Source organism: Drosophila pseudoobscura, chromosome X, assembly GCF_009870125.1.
Source record: "Drosophila pseudoobscura strain MV-25-SWS-2005 chromosome X, UCI_Dpse_MV25, whole genome shotgun sequence".
NCBI lineage: Eukaryota > Metazoa > Arthropoda > Insecta > Diptera > Drosophilidae > Drosophila > Drosophila pseudoobscura.
Window position 1 is genome coordinate 21,649,864 of NC_046683.1, and position 17,339 is coordinate 21,667,202.

At 44.9% G+C, this 17,339-nt stretch overlaps 1 protein-coding gene across 5 annotated transcripts in view; it reads right to left on the reverse strand.

Moving 5' to 3' along the window:
• The window catches only part of LOC26533195 (platelet binding protein GspB), a 115,991-nt gene that overhangs the window by 58,244 nt on the left and 40,408 nt on the right, over positions 1 to 17,339 (reverse strand). For 3 of the 5 annotated variants that reach the window (XR_004469731.1, XM_033381634.1, XM_015185428.2), the window contains one exon: positions 2,904 to 3,476. Coding sequence is in view for 3 of the 5 variants with exons in the window: in XM_033381634.1 (XP_033237525.1) it covers positions 2,904 to 3,230 (327 nt within the window). In the remaining 2 variants the exon portion in view is untranslated. Of the gene's footprint in view, positions 1 to 2,903; positions 3,477 to 13,802; positions 14,359 to 16,400; positions 16,882 to 17,339 lie in introns of those variants that run through there. The other 2 variants (XM_015185430.2, XR_001452473.2) reach the window with 2 other exon arrangements.

The window sequence follows — 17,339 nt, forward strand, 5'->3', positions numbered from 1 at the left end:
AGTCTTCCTCTCATTCTTACGCCTTCCCGATCTGTCGCGCGCTGTCCTTGAACTTCGAACTAAACGTAGCTCGAACCTTTTGCTATCCGTTACGCTATCTGCATCGCATTTTATACCATTTCCAACCTAAAACCGTATTAAACCGAACAATCTTCGATCGCAAGCATACGGAGACAACAGCCGTATTTAAGTACACTCCCGATTAGGTCGAGCTAGTTAAGAACTATCCAAGATAGTACTGTATAGTCAGAGCCACACACTGATGTAGCCACTCTGCTAAAAGTTGCTACAGTAACATTATAGACAGACTTACAATCAATCAGTGATGTGTGCACTAAATCATTCGCCTTGGCCGCAGTAGAATAGTGATCGGGCTGGCGCCATGATTGATGAGCTCTTTCAAGTTTTTTCGATTTTCGATTGCTACGAGCTGAAATTGATTTGATTGCCCCAGCTATCAGCTAGAGACAGGGCAGGACTCATGGTAAGAAGACCCTATCACGATTTGGTCACAATTTTCGGACTGTTGGACTGTTAGACTGTTAGACTGTTAGTGTATCCCCCTTCCCGCTTCTCTTTGAATGCAAGAATTGTTGCTGCTATTTTATTTCATATAATATTTCTTCTTCGTTCTCGTTTACTTTTTCGTATGTTTTTTTTTGCACCATTTTCTTTTTTAACAACTTTTTGCTGCTGTTTTTATTTGAAGTTTGCAATAAAATAAAAGCCACACAAGACCCCAGACGCCATATGGAGCATGGGGATTAGTGGGGTGTGCTGGTTGGCGGGGCCAGAGCCAGAGCCGGAGCCGGAGCCATAGCAGCAGAGAGCGTGGCCAGCCAGAGATTCTGGCCAGCACTGCCCTCGGCCACAGACACGAAACGCGCAACTATAAAGAAAAAATCCCCATTCATATAATTTACGTGTGCGCCCCAGGGGATGGGTGCGTGAGTCGTGACTGGCACTGGGCCCTGTCAGAGTGATGGGAGTGAGGGTGATATGCGATAGGACATCAATCAGGGGTCTCTGATCGTCCGTCTGGTCCTAAAAAGTCGAAAAATGGTCTCGGGAATCGCAAGACGTATTGGAGGGATATTATGTACATTTAATGATTCCTTCAAGTTGAATAGAGTGGCTATATTAAACCCGACTTTGGTTATGAAAACATCCTGCATCCCTCTAGCGATTGAATCGAATCTACGTCACCACGGAAGAGTCATAGCTCCAACATGTGTATATAACCACTAATATACAGTAATACAGGGACTATGCCTGTAATCCCTGTAGTCGATCGTCACAGCAGCTATAGCCATTCCTATTATTCTTGAGTAAGTTCCGCAAAGAGTCCGAGAACGATAGTTCTCACAGCAATTACGGACCATCTCTAGAGCAGACACAGCTTTGCTGCTGCTTCGGCTGGCTGCATTTTATTTTACCATTTCGTTTCGTCCACGTTTGGATTTATGAATTTCGACTCGCACGACCCATTCCTGCCCTTCCCTTCCCTTCCCTTCCCATCCGTTCCTCTCTTGTCCAGTCCTTCTCAGCCCTCCCGCCATCCACCCTGCTCCTCTGAATCTGCAGCCATTCATTGTTGGCCCCGCACATATGCGGTTTTATATATTGACACTTAAAATTTATGGGACTTAAAAATCTACAAAACGCTGCCCCGTTTTGTCCTCCAAAGTTGGTTTAGAGCTTTGGCGTTCGAGCTTCCCCGCGGGATGGAATGGTGGTGTGAGGGGTGAGGGGTGAGGGCTGGGTTTGCCCATCACAAAAGCTTGGCCAGCCCAGCCCTGGGTCCAAAATGGCACGGGGAGTGCGAGGCGAGTGCGGGTGCCAGTCAGGGCGGGCGATGTAAGAAGTCGGTGACAGGAATTTTCATGTGGAAAAACTAAGCAAAGCAGCAAATCGTGTGTAAAATTAATAGGGTTGCCCCTGCTGCCAGGGTTGTCAGCATGTGCAACTTGTTGATGTTGATGTAGAATTGCAGAGAAGTGTGGAAATGTACCTGGAATCTCGGCACTCCGTGGACAAAAGGGTACTATATGATTTTGATGGAGAGAGATATACATTGATCCCTCCTACCAGCTGATTGCCAGATAGTGATGTCTGATCTGTTGAATCCGAAGAAAGAAATTGGAGAAGACTAACCTTCATTCTGGGGAGAATAATTGCGCTGAGGAGAGGATTGGCAGTCCCGACTGCCGACTGAAACATGACTTTGCCGGACCTCCAACAATAATTTGCACACTTGATAGAAGAAGCCCTCAGGGCCACTTTATTATCAGTCCAACCCAAGACTTCAGCTAAAACTTTCGGTTTTCCGTTGTTTCTTCGCTAATTAAATTCAACTTAAAGTCAATGAAAAATAAATGAATCATTAATGGCCTGAATTGTGTGGAAGATTGATGGGTGGTTTGGTGGTTGTAACGTATCGCGGAGCCAGAAAGCTAGGGAGCCAGGGAGCTAGGGAGCGAGGGGCGCTTTCTATTTCGTTTTCATTGCTGACTTCATTGAGCTAATCAGCTTATTGAACTTGGGTTTCAGTGGCTGGCAGTGGATGCAAGTGGCTGGTGGTGGAAGCCCATCCACCAACCACCAATCACCAACCACCAAGGACCGATGGAAAAACGAAAAGTTGGCCATGGGAGATTTTAATTCTAAGTAGCTGCAGCTGCTGCTCGGACCTGGAGCTCCACAAAATCAAATTCAATTTTCCGGGACAGTGCAGATGTGGCCGCATCTGTGGTAGCCCGAAGAATTCAATTAATTACACAATGAGCCGCCGCCCAAGGAGGTTCTTGCGCAATGTTTTCCTTGGAGCTTGGAGGGTAATCCCTTGACTCTCCACTCGACAATTATTATACGTTCTGTCTGGCATGTCTTTGATTGTCACTCACCTGTGTGGGCTGCGTGGACAGCAAATCGATTGTTTCATCGTGTTGCTGATGGGCGAGTCCTGCAGTGGGTGTCAGTGGATGTTGCTGCTGTTGCTGCTGCTGCTGCTGCTGCTGCTTCTGTTGGAACTGCTGCTGGTAGTGCTGCTGCTGCTGGTATTCATATTGCTGCTGCATCTGATATTGCAATTGCTGGTACTTCAACTGATGCTGCTGCTGCTGCTGCTGCTGCTGTCCCTGCACTAGAGAGCAGAAATAGAGAAGGATGGCCAGCAAATGGAACGTATTGGCAGCATTTCGTGCTGTTTTATTTATTGCTGACGACAGCATGTTGCCGGTCGTTTCCTCCTTCTGTTCGCTCTTTCAATCTCCAGATATGTGTGCGGATATACTATATCTGTATATGTACTATATCCGTTTTCACTCCTTTCCTATTTGGGTGAGTGGCTGGCAAGTATGCAACACTTTGCCACACTGCTGTTGTTGCCGCGTGCTTGCTTGTCTTTGGCTTCGTTCTGTTTCCTTTCCTTTTGGCCGGCTACCAGTTGCAAGTAGAAAGTTTTTGGGTTTGTGCCACTGCAAGGAAAACATTTCAAACAAGTAAGTTCAACTTGTTCTTAAGTGTCGGACATATACATATATAAAATATAGAGAGATACGTAAAACAAAACAAAACAAGACCCAAAATAAAGTAAAATGGTTGCTCATTGCTTGCAACTCGACGAAAAAAATACTCGCATTCCCCAAACACCCCATGCCTCCTCCTACAGATGATTCTGTGAACCAATTCTTTCGACTTTGTATGTTATTCAGATCTCTCCAGATAACATGCCCTACAGATGCTTTAGGGGCGGGGCGAGGTGTACCTGCAGTGCCCATTCTCATCAGGAGGAAGGCCTGTATTGGAGCACTACGGTTGCAGAGTGTCTCCAAACTAAAAGATACCTAAGAACCCCAAACACGTATATGTATATACTCGTATATGCGATATATACATATTATCAAAACCTTCACCGTTCAAATTAACAGTAGAAGGGATTGCAACATGCATGTTCTCTGGGCGCATCTGAGCGCAGCCGGATCTCAGATCTGCTACACCGATGCATCGATGGGTCCAAGTTGGTGGTGGTACCGGGCATTGTAAGCCCAAGGTTCAAGAACCATCAACCATCTTCCAGCGAGGCACTCACATCTTCGCTTTCTCGGACAGCCACGATCTCACGATCAAATCAACTTGGGGCCCACCACAGGGAATCGAAAGGGCAGATGGCCTGGTCAGCAAGGTGCGAAGGGGCTATCAACCGGGAAATGGGAGCTAAAGGGGAAAATCAAGTACTGGAATGACAGGGTAGGCCAGTGGAGCTGGAATCCTGTAAACTCTGTGAAATGGAGCAGGACATTGCACTCCAGGACCCACCAATTGGCTTAACTTTAGAAAAAGCACCACAAATAAAAGGCCACAATTCATCACCCATTTCTGGGGTGGTCCGTGGGATGAGGCCACCTATCCACCTGATATGTTCGAGGTACTTCGAGGTGTTTCGATACGTATTTAGCCGATAAATGCCCAATTCAACTCTTAATATTGACAATATTTGGATCCCTCGCAAACATATGTGCAATATACCTATGTTTGTATTTCGATGTGCAGACTTTCAAATCGTTCAAGGCCAAATGATCAAATAGAAAAATTTCTAATTGCGGGTCCACAGCCCACTCAAATGTCGGGCAGAGATGCTGCAATTTCCACCGCAGTCGAGGAAGAAAACTGAATAAATAAATGAAAACAATATGTACAAATGTATACTTGTGTAGGTGTGTGCATTCAAAATAAACAAATGAAGTTTTAACAATGTCTGTATAAGGTTCGATGTAAGCAATTGTGCAATGGACCTAACCTGATCTCACATTCACTGAAACTTGTTGAAATTTCGCAATTACGACCAAACCTTGCTTTATAAATTCTCCCCGTTCCCCCAAGATGTGCTCTATGTGCGGATTACAGGTGATATTGGGATGTCAAATAGTTCGTAGTGTGGGCTGGGCCCCTAATCGATATTTCGACGGATACGAGTATTCCCTACCTCCAGACAACTCGTTTCAACGGAATTGTAAATTTCAGTTTACATTTCAGTGCAAGTTAATGGAATTCTCAGGCGCTATTGTTGGAAAAGAGAGGTGGCGGAGGACGGCTGAGAAGGAGAGGTCTCATTTTATATTTCTTGGAAATAATTGCAGCTTCGGAATGGAAACGGCCGTAACGAACGCAACAAAAATTAAAATAAAATAAAACAAAAGAAAATGGCAAATAGTGTGTGCAATATCTTCCTTTTCCCCTCTTTCCCCTCTTTCCCCTTCCCCTTCCACTTCCCATTCACCATCCCATTTCCATTCCCATTCCTCTTTCCCCTGTCTTTCTACTTCAATCAAAGAAAAGTGTGCGTGCAAAAATCAAAAATATAATTTTCAATAATTAATGCAGAAAGCAAAAGGAAATGAAACAATACATAAACCAATTTTTGTATTTTTTATTTTCACTTGCAATCAAAAGTACTTTGGATCAAGATGAAAGAGGTAGCTGAAAGAAGCGGAGGAGGAGAGAGAATTGGGAGAGGCTGCGGAGAAGAGGATGAACCAAAGGCAGAGACAGAGACAGAGACAGTATAAGAAGTGGAAAATTGATTTTAATTTGCTGTGTGTGTGTGTATGTGTGTGTGTGTGTGTGTGTACAGAGGAGAAAAATCATTTTCACTTTTCCAATTTCAATTAAATGTCGAGTAAGGCGAGTATGATCATAGCAAAATATTGCTGTTAAACACGGTTAAAATTAACATTAAAATACCCACGGAGATGGGTGAGGCATGATGATCAACACCACACATGTGTACATTTGCTTGAAACAATACATATTTTCTTGATCGAGTAGTCTCAGTGGATAATCATACAATATAGAATATATAGAATACAATAAGATGCAACCCGAATCCCTACGCGATAGAGGCAGCTGCCATGGCAACGATGGATGTGACTCGGACCCCACAGGTAGCCTTTCCTTGTTATTTTGTTGATGTTGATGTTGATGTTGATGTTGCTTGCTGCAGCCGATAATGATTACGATGCTGGCAGTGAGCACGATGAATGGGGGCTGGTGTTGCTGTGGTGTGATGGCGACTTTGGAGGGGGCTTGCCGGCTAAGTTGGTGCTTGAAAGGGGGAGGTGCTTGATACGAGTATCTATGCAATAAAAGCTTCTGCGAAAATTGCACTTTGATGTGGCTGGCTGAAGACGGGAAGGCAGTGGTGGAGGCGTGGGGGGAGAGCAGTTTCCATAATGGCTGGCAAAGGCAAAAGAGCTACTAGCAGCCACAGCCACTAGAGCTCCACCTGCATTCCCCTGTGTCCCCCTTCCATCCGACTCCTCTTCAGCTGGGTAATCATCAATTTTGCTTGCAATAATTTCAACTCTCGCCGACAACACCCCACAGCAGACAGCTAGAGATACAGATACAGAGAGAGGATAGCACGGTGAAAAAAATCCGAATTATATAGTCGAAATTAATTTCGAAATAAAGATACCCTCTGCATCTCTCAACAGTCTTAAAGCACCTTCACACACTTTACATTATTTTTGCATTTTTCATTTTTTCTTTGTATACCCGATTTTCAAAATGCTTACATACATACATACATATATCCGAACCAGATCGTATTATTGGAACGGAAAAACAAAACACACACGTTTCATGGTCGGCTTTGCCTGTCGCTTAAGATCAGCGCCTAGATCTCAGAGACCCTTAGAGCTAGAGCCACCAAATTTGGTATCCACACTCCTGTGTGGATATACCGCCTGTACGACCGTAGCTATTTGGCTGCCGAATCTGGATCAGGGCGGATCAATGCCAAATGATGAATGATAGAAGAAAAGGTCGAAAAATATCTGATAACGGCGTTTTGGGAAAAAGGAGCTTGTTTATAATGGATCGATGATATGATATTAAAAAGATTTTTTGTACTCATATCGACGCGTGCTAGCGAAGCAAGTCCCATGTAGTGTATACCATATACTGTATATGTAAATACTGTAGTAAATACTATGTGAAACAGGCATCTTCGCAGGAATAAAGTATACCCCACGTTGCGTGCCGTGCCGTGTGCCGTGTGCCTTGTGCCTCGTGCCTCGAGCCGTGCGTAAAAATCAGGACATTTTTTGCTGGAAATGAATGAATGCAAACACTGGAATACTCTATAAGAACATACGCGCGCACACACAGACAATCGCATATACATATGCACATACATATACATAAGCATATATGGGCATTCTGGGAAAATTTCTTTTTTTATTGGCCTGACCAAAAAGGAATCCCAACGTTCGATGGCAGACAACTTTTGACTTCGTTAACAAACTTGTTGTTGGTGCTGCTGCTGCTGCTGTTCCGCCCCTTCATTTACCTTCCCGCAGCCACTGCCGTCATTGCCCTCGAACCAGCCACCGTTCGCGGCCCCTTCCGCGGCCCCGTCCGCGTCCCCGTCTCCTGCCAACCTCCTCTTGTTTGGTGTCAATGATAGCGTGAATGATACTTTGTGTACACACTTCATTTGCACAAGTATCCGGAAATGGACATGGCCACAACAGCACAACGATCATTGCAGCTGGATTCTGGATGCTGGACTCTGGCTTCTGATGGCTGATGGCGGATGGCGGATGGCGGACGGCACACACGCAAATGCTTTTGGCCCCTTTTTCTTTTGATGATAGAGTGAGAGAGATATATCCGAAATGGGCCAATAACCATCATCATTACAGCAGTCATCGCGAGAGTTAAGATGCCTTGATTGGGCTGTAGCTGCTTGTAAATGGCAACGGCCTTTCAGGCTGGTAACACTTACAATAAGGCCGAAATCATGATGAGTGGGAGGCAGAGTGTAATTATACAATGTTTCTCAACAACTCATACATATTGACATGTGTACATGCTATGTAGATTAATCAGCAAACGATGAAAACGGAGAAAGCCGAAGAGTGTAGAGTGAAAAGGTAAAATGAATTATATACTTATACCAAAAGAAGGAAGGAGTGCGTACGGGGGTAGGACGAAGTACCGATTCCATTGCGGTTCTTTGGTTGATCAGTGGCGATCTCTTGGTTCTCCAGAATGCCGTCTCTATCGTCTTGATATCTTCTACAACCTATGTCATTCCCTTTCCCGGCATACCCGCCCTTTGAAGCGGTCCTCACAAACCCTCATAAAATTGATAAGCAATAAATTGGCTCGGCTATCACACTTTCTCCCTCTTCCTGTGTCCTGTAGTCATCCCTTTTGATGGACCCAATGCCCCCATAGCCATCTCTTCCCGAAGCACTTTAATGGGTCACAAAACTGCGCAGCAACATGAAGAGCAGCAGCAGCGGCTAAGAGTCCGGTGGAGTCGTCTCGAATCGTATGCCTATGCCAGCGGAGATTTTTGCACCCTGCCACAATGCCAAAAAAAGTGTGCGGAGCATTGCAGGCGGATTGTAAAATTTATGATAAGAACGTGCAACGCTGATAAGAGCGTCCTGGACAGGAGGAAGGGAAGCCCGGAAAATGAACAGAAGACAAAGGCTGAAAGCAGGAGGAAAAGGAAAACGAGGAAAAGCCCCACAAAGTGAAGCGGGGTGATGAGAGGGAACAGGGGGAACAGAGGGACTGGCGTGACACCTTGTTGCTCGTTAGGGTAATAGTTCCACAGTCCACACCGACTCCAGTTGATTCGCCGCTTGTCTGGCCTTTGCCCGTCGCACAGTGGGCCGTCAGCAGAAAGGATGTGGCAGTCATTTCCTGAACGAGCACTTTCGATAACGAGAATATAAGCATCTGATATATAAATAGGTAGCCCTTTCTTCCCAATCTTCCACACCTGCTGGAAAATACTGATGCACCAGTCTGGACTTGCGGATCCACCCTTACATCCGCGCGGATCCCGGCAGGACCCCAGCCCTCCTAGGGAGCCCTGATTCTATACGGCCCTGGAGTTCTTTGTACTGAGGACATTATACACAAGAGACGCATGCCTAGGACATTCGAACCAACTAGTGAGATATAGGGGGTCTTCGTTATACAGACTGGACTATAGATACTGGACTCAGAGCTCAACATAATCCGTACTCGAGTACTCGAGAAATAGTAAGGGGTCTCCAGAAGAAACGTTAACTGGTGAAGAGATATAGTTTTTGAAGAGGACTCTTTGAGAACTGAAACAAAGGTAGCAAGAAATCCACCTCAAGTTTTTGTGCTAGGAGGAAGTGATTTCCACAGTCGGTGTAAGTTTCCTTGATAGCCTTTGATGATTTCATGAAAATATCTTTATATGTGAAACAACTTCTGATCAACCTTCGAAAGGGTGTATAGAAAACACTGAGAACGGGAAGATATTGTGTTCTGATAGGAGGAAGACTGTAGGGAAGAGTAGTACTGGGCGAAGGCCTGTCTTCGTCGCGAATTCTAAGCGCTGGGAGGCGGCAATTGCAATGGGCCAATGGCCCATAGCCTATGCCATCAGGCAATGAAACTCGGAGCAAACAAGCAGCAAACAAGACTGGCCGGAGCGATGTGCGATGCTGTATGCTGCTGCAACGGTTTCGATACTTTGAGCGGAGCCAGGCCGGAGTAGGCCAGGCCGGCTGCCGGATATTTTTGCCCTCTTTTCAGCGGCAGAGTACTCGTGGAGGCCCCTGAGGCCTCCTTGGCGATGCTGTTTTGATTAAAAGCATCCGTCCTTTGAGCTCTAAAACAGAACCAGCAGGTTCTGCAGGAGCTGCACTGGGTCTGCAGCCCCGTTCGTATGTGTGCGTGTGTCTAATTTGATTTGCATTCCAACAAATTTCGATCTCACGCCGATTCTGGCCATTGGCTATTTGGCACAAAGTACACCGAGAGCAGCGCCCAGCTGCAGAGGGCAGATAGCAGATAGCAGATAGCACTGGGCTTAACTTTTGGCCAACGCTCAAATGGAGCCCTCCTGCAGAGTATGGCACTGGCAACAGCTTGGGGGCACGTGCCTGGCATTGATAGTGGATGGGAATCGGTGACCCCGAGCGCAGCGGAAAGCTCTCCGACTGGATTGCAGTCAGGAATCGAACGGGGAGCTTACCTTAATCAGCGCACATTTCTCCGGCAATTAACCTTTTGGCCAAGTGCCCGGATATTCGTGTCCCACACTTGAGCTCCTTCTTTTGTCTTTGTTTCCCTTCTTCCCTCTTATGGTGTCAGACGTTGCGTATACGCAGCGTAAATTATGCATAAATGCGATTGCAGTCTTTGGCTTTGCACCAAGATGAAGATGAGTAATGGCAGATGCTTAAAGTTTCTGCCTCTGCCTCTTCCCCTGCCCCTGCCTCTGATTCGGATTCTGATGACGGTGATGGTGATTATGATGATGATGTTGAAGTATAGCCGAAGGAGAAGCATATGCAGCACAAGCAAAACCAAAGCCAGGACCAGAACCATTCAAAATACTTGACAGCCGAGGCGATGGATATTCCCAAACCTAATCAGCACTCAAAATGTGGAACGGGCAGTTCTCTTTCACTTTCTTTCTCAGCGTCACCTTAGCCATCGGCGAATCTGTCTGGCTTGAATCGTATATTGCAGCTGGAGATACAGCCATGGCCCACTTGGGTAAGTGTGGGGCGGGGGGGCGGTAGAGGACAGCAAATCATAACACGCAAATAAGAAAGTGCCAAAGAAGATGGAGATGGGGACGAAGAAGTGGCTCATGGCATTGCCCAAAAAAACATTAATCAAATGAGTGTCTTTCTGACTTTCCTCTATCCCTTGGCTAGGGAAATGAAGTGCCTCAGCCCAAAGCGGACCGAGAGATACACCAACATACTCTCCAGGGTGGAAGCCGTTGTAGCACTGTAGGGCGCTGGGGCACCATCCTGATGCTGTGAGGAGTGGCAGTCCTTATGCACTATATCTCCCGCCACTTGGAACAAGAACAGATGAACAGATAAGCAGATTCACAAAAGAAGCGAGCAAGAGATACTGGAAAAAGTTGTAGAACTCGAGGTAGGATCAAAACAAATACAGCAGGTGCGAAGTAGAAAATTAGGAAGAAATTATGAAAATGGTACATCTAGACGGGAAGATACAGAATCCTAAATCAAAATCAGTCAAAGCGCTGTGGGTCGCATAGATGGTATGATAGCTAGAATACAATATATTTGTACGTAATTATACAAATATCTGCCCCTTTTTGGTATCACTGTTCGCAATAGGGATACAAGGGGGAATTTTGGTAGGACGAGCAGAGCAGACCGCATGTCTCTCTCAAATTTTCTTTCACTTGTCATGAGAGATGGAGAAATCATTGAGAGGAAGAGATGCAATGCGCCCGCTAGCTAGCTATGTACATACATATGTTCTAATGTTAATTAGATTATTAGAGCTTTCGAATATTTTCTAGCTGTCCACCCACCACTCCACAAGAGGTCCCATACTGGACGAGAAAGAGAGTGAGAGAGGGAGAGAAAGTGAGAGATAGATTGATAGACAGATGATCCAATACAATCTAGTATATATGCTTGGCTTGGCGATCGATGTCTGATCAAAAATATATACACTCTAGGGGGTCGGAAACTCTTACTTTTGGCTGTTAAATATAACAAAATACACAAGTCTAAAGTACCCCTGTACTCTTCGAGCACCGCGTATAGAGAGAAGATTCACATCAGTATGTAACAAGAAATGAACAAGAGGATAAACTGCAGTAGAAGTTGAGAAGATGATAGCAGAAGACGAAGAGAATGAAAGTGTATGGGTGAACATGGAGAAGGCATTGAGAAATTGCAGTCTAGTAGAACAAAAATGGACAGAACTTAAATAGAAAATTTGATAATAGACGAGTTAACATAGAAGGAAACCAGCTAGCTTGAAATGAAATGTTTGAAAAGGAAAAGAGGTGAAACCAAAGGAGCGAGAGATGTTAAGAAAAAGGGAAAAAGAAAAAGAAGATGATGTTAAGGTAAGGTACCAGGGCTCTACGATAGGCTTAGTCCCTATTTCTTTTCCACTGAACCTAAAAACGCTGCCCTTTCGGGTGCAAATGATATACACTTGACACGTCTGTGTTGCGACCCCGCAATCCCTATCCCTATCCCTGTCCCTATCTCTCTGACTATCGCTTCTCTCAGTGTAGTTATCATTCCCAGTTTCAAAACTTCTCTTTCGTCATCCCGTTCCCTCGTCGCTCCTCGTGATGGCCATAGGCCAAATAGAGCCAAAACTTTTTGCTTAGAAATTTATGCTCTTGGTTATTTTTCTTACCGCCTTCTGTAGAGGACACGCATACTAATAGATGCCACACCTATATTAGCACACCGACAAACAAACACACACTCATGGTGGCACATGGTGGCAGATGGTGGCACATGGTGGCGCCCCGATTCCCGTGGCAGGGGTGTAGGGTAGGGGGAACATGTGTTTTCGCGTAACGTAACTTGATGAGGTGCAAAAAAGCAGTAAGAGAAGGGATTTAATGGGATGGTAGGGAGTGGAGTGGAGTGGAGATGAGATGAGATAAGAACGAGCGAAGGGACATTGGACACCGCTTGAGCCCGATCATAGTAATGAATTTCTACTCTATTGAAAGGCACGAACAAGAGTGGGGAATACTTTGAGCTGAATTCTGAACAATGTAAGAAACCTTAAAGAAATGAAAATACTCTCAAGTGTGTAGCATTATTGATAGGCATTTATTGCTGTACTAAAGCCCTCAAGCAATAGTTCAGCTCCAACTCTAATAGTGTGGCAAATTTGAGATGTGCTTCTTTCATCAGCCTAACCTTTATGCGTTTGAATTGACCGCGGAATCAACCCCTGAAGTGCTCTGAATATTACACTGCTTGCACATTATCCAGTGGGTGGTTCTAGTGGTTCATCTGAGTTCTAGATTTATAATTACGAGCCGATTTTGTCTGGGATTGAATATGCTAGGCCAGAGGCCCACAAGTTTTATACAGTTTTTGCTCTTGTTTATTCTTAAAAAGCATTCAAGCTCTGATATTGGAAATTTCTGATTTCCCTTCCTTGTGCAAATGTGTGTACATATGTATGTATTTATTATCCTAAAAGCTCGTCCCGCTCACTCTCCCCTCCCTGATCGCATTAAAGTCCAAGCTTTTCCATTATTTGTATCCGCAGGCTGTTGGCGATATGTGAGTGCATATCGCATACGAGCCGGCAAGCTAAACAATTTTTTAGTTTTAGTTTTGTTCAGGCAATTTGTGAATTTATTTATAGTCATTTTCAGCAGCAGCACTTTCTGCTGTTGATGGTACTGTTGCTGCTGTTGCTGATGTTGCTGCTTCTGCTGATGTTGCTGCTGTTCGTTCGTGTTAATTAAGAGGTAATTTTAATGCTCCGCTGCATGCGCTGGCATGTGCAACGGGTGGGGTTGGGTGGTGCTCGTGTGGGGAGGGGCAGTGGATTTCGACTTTCGATTTTCGAATCGCAATTTTCAAAATCGGGCACTTCACAATCTTAATTTCTCGCTCTTTATTTTCTCCCCTTGAATATCTTTTTGGGCTTCAGACAAAGTTAATTGGATTATGTTGAGTCGAATTCAGCGATTCATAATCAAAATTTCCATTATAAAACTTACTCAATCAGAATTGCATAAATTAGGCCATGCAGATGCCATGATTCAAAATTATAACAATATATGTATGCATATTTTGGTTGAGTATACACACGTACATATGTACATGTACATATATCGTTGTGTACGTGTGCACATAATTGTATGTGCAAATGTATGTGTGCATGCTGGAAGTATCTGCCATTTCACGTTAAGTGTCAGGGCTGTCAGAACGTTTGACAATTTTCCCTGCGATTTGCCATTTGATTATTTTTCAATTGAATTGTTTCTACCTCGACCGCCCGCTGACCTTTTATTCAGTTTATGTTTTAATTGCAAAATTAATATCAATTATGCTGCATGTCCTCAGTGCTCAGCGAATTCTGTTTTTGAATGCAAGTCTACAAATTGGAAAATCTGTATGCCCATGTATGCCCCGAAGGAGTTTTGCTCCAGATACTTGAGACCCCCATAGATATGCTCTTTTCCATTGCAGCTGTCGAATATCGGGACCACGTGCCGTGGTGGAAAAGTTGAAAGTGAAAATCTAAGAAGAAAATCGGCAAATTCAACACTAGCTCTGGTCATTTTCAGGCGTGAACGCCGAATGGTAGAACTCAATGAAAGCGTCTCCGTTTGATAGAGATCATTCCGATCGTGAATCCAGGCTACGAGTCTCCCTTCTTAGAAAAGATGACGATGAAGTGTGTTGATTGAAGAGTCCAACTGATTTTGTGGGCTGTACTCGGATGCAGTCGACCGAGAATTCTCAAACATTTTTGCTTAGCTGATGATTTTTGTTCCGGGGGAGATTACATTAAAATTAAAAATTCCATCTAAATGTAAATAAAACCAGGATAAAAAATACAATGAAATACAAAGGTGGAATGACGAGGGAAGAGTAGCACAAGAAAGGAGAAAGACGGGCGAAAGACGGGCCAAAGACGGGCGAAAGACGGCCGGACGAACAAAGGGAATTGTGAAACTAAATGAATATGAAGCCATCAGCAGTGCCACATGCAGCAACAACAAATTCCTGGAGTGGTACAGAGGAGGATGTTGAGGCTGTGGGGGAAAATGGAAAAAAGCGCAAAGCGACGAAGCGACGAAGCGACGAAGGCGACAGGCGGCGGCGGAAAAATGCCGCCAAACGCAAATACTGCGGCACAATTTCATTTTTGTTTTTATGTCACTTTTCGTTTTTTTCATTATTAATTTTTGTCTGCTTTTGAATCACACAGAGGCATACGCGCACACACACACACACACACACACACAAGCCCTGGCGAAAGGGCGAGAGGTCGAGAGGAAAAGACGCTGCAGCCTGCGGGCAAGAAATTTCTTTAAATTTTCACTTCTTCCCCTCTTTGCTGTTGACAAAATATCCCGCAAGAGCAAAAAAGCAACAAAAAAAAAACAAAAAAGAAAAATCAAAAAAAAAAAGAAGAATAGCAATACTCACATTATGAAAATTTTAATCAAATGAAATGACAATAAAATGTTTGCTCTTGCGAAATTAAATGAATCGTAAATTTAGAGTGGCCCCAAAAAACGACTGAGATTAAGGAAACTCTTCAACCAGAGATCAGAAGGGGATGGCATGGGATGGGATGGGATGGGATGCATGGAAGAAAACACACACTGAAGAGCCCCCGAAGAAAGCATAAAAGACAGCAAGAAATAAAATAATAGGAGACCCGGATTTGATAAGCATATACAAATTCGACTGGAAATACGTATGGAAAGTGCTCAGTACAACATTCGAGAAGGTCAAGGCGATTTCACATTTTTCATTTAGAGCCTGTTTGGACTGTTCGATTTTAGAATAAATTCATGAACTTCCCTTCTGAGCCGCAAGCAATCTGAAACTTTCGATCGATCAAAATCGATCCTAAGAATACAAAATAGGATAACGTAATTTATAAATACGGTCTTAAAATCATATTAGAATCAAATTGTAACACATTGAATGCAATGTAAACACATACACACATATGTACATATATACTGTATGGGGATTTCCATGAAAGTATACTCGCTCTACGAGTATGTATAGCTCTTAAGCCTGAAACATAATTGGTGCCAAGGTTGATTTTGACTATTTTTCGTTTTCCAGGTAGTTGCAAAACACCAAGCGATTCGCACAATTTTGTATACTTTGTGTTGAAGAAGGGTGTTGATTGGGAGTCTAGAAGATGGTGGTTAGATGGTGTTCTAGAATCCTGAAGAATCCCTTTCTCGGGAAACAGCAATAGATCTACATATCTAAGCGTCTTGTAAATAACAATTATTTTGGTCATACCTCGTATGTAGATACGTATGTATCTGTCTCACATTGACATCTGTACAGTGCACAGATGCATGCCTACATTATCGCAAAACGATCCCCAAACACACTCTCTCTCTCTCTCTCTCTCTCTCTGTCTCTCTCTCTCCCCAACTGCTGCTCCCGAAGGGCTTTCCCCGTACCATTGCATACCCACACTATTTCATGATATTCCATACCATGGCATGGCTTCAGGCACCCTTTGAGGGGCTCAGCGATTTCATTAACAAGGACACACAATGGCATTGTTGTCGCCGAAGTTGTCGCTGCTCCTAATGTTGCCGCTGTCACAAATTTCACTGGCAATTAGCAACAACAGCCTCGGAAAAAATATAATGCCTTTACCGGTTTAATTAGGGGCGCCACAACTGGAATGAGTGGATGGGTGGAGAGGACGGGAGGAGCAAGGGGAGCAGCCATCAATGCTGCAAATTGTCTTCGTTTTCCCCCGCAGCATCAGCAACATCGGCTGCAGAAGTCACAAAAAACTTTCGCTCAAATCAAACGAAAATGTGCACAAAATGAAATAAAATCGTATGAAAAATCACGAACCAGTCAGACCAAGTCCAAGCGGCGGAGACGACGCCAAACGTTGCAAGTTGGTGGCAGGCAGGCCTCGCTTCTGCCACTGCGTTACCACTCCACTGAATGCAGCACAGCAACAAAAAACAAAGAAAACACCGAGCACGTGACAAGAGGAAACAATCCAACTCCAAAACAAATGCGCGGCGTGGCTCGAAAACCCGCTCGAGTTTTGGACAAAGTCAAAGTCAGAGCCAAAGCCAAAGCCAAAGCCAAAACCAAAGCCGGAGTGGCAAGTGGCAAGTGGCAAGTGTAGCACACGCGACGCAGACGCACCGACTGCTGGTTTCCACTGATTGACTACTGTTCAATGAAACTGGCTGTGCCACCGAAGATGATGCTAATGTCGATGTCGATGTCGATGTCGGTGTCGATGTTTGGTTGATGTTGCGACACGATAGAGACACACGAGGCACACACGCTGAGCTTTCGCTTGCAACTGAAGTTGCCGTCTGATAATGCCGCCTGCCACAGCGGCGGCAGCAGCAATAACGAAGCCAAGACGAGCCCGAAACCGAACCTGCCACACGAATCTCGGGCCGAAGGCGTAACCGAAGCACAGACGTGGTCCGAACCGAGTCCGAGCGTGAATGCTAAATTGCACACCTCGTTTTTCCACTTTTCCTCAGGCACACACGCACACACGCACACACTCACGCACAGCCACACAAACACAAACACAAACACAAGAGCACACAGACAGAAGCGAGTGCAGCGTCTGCATATTCCACATTGGGCGGTGGTGAAAACTTGCGCCAAAATATGGCCATGTCGGTACCGTCACAGTCACCGTCACAGTCACCGTCACAGTCACCGTCCCTCTGCCACCCTCATCCACCCTCTCCAAGCCCCTTATCTGCCTGGTCTGGACCGCTCCCGCCGTTGGCAGAGCGGCTGAAGTGATTACTG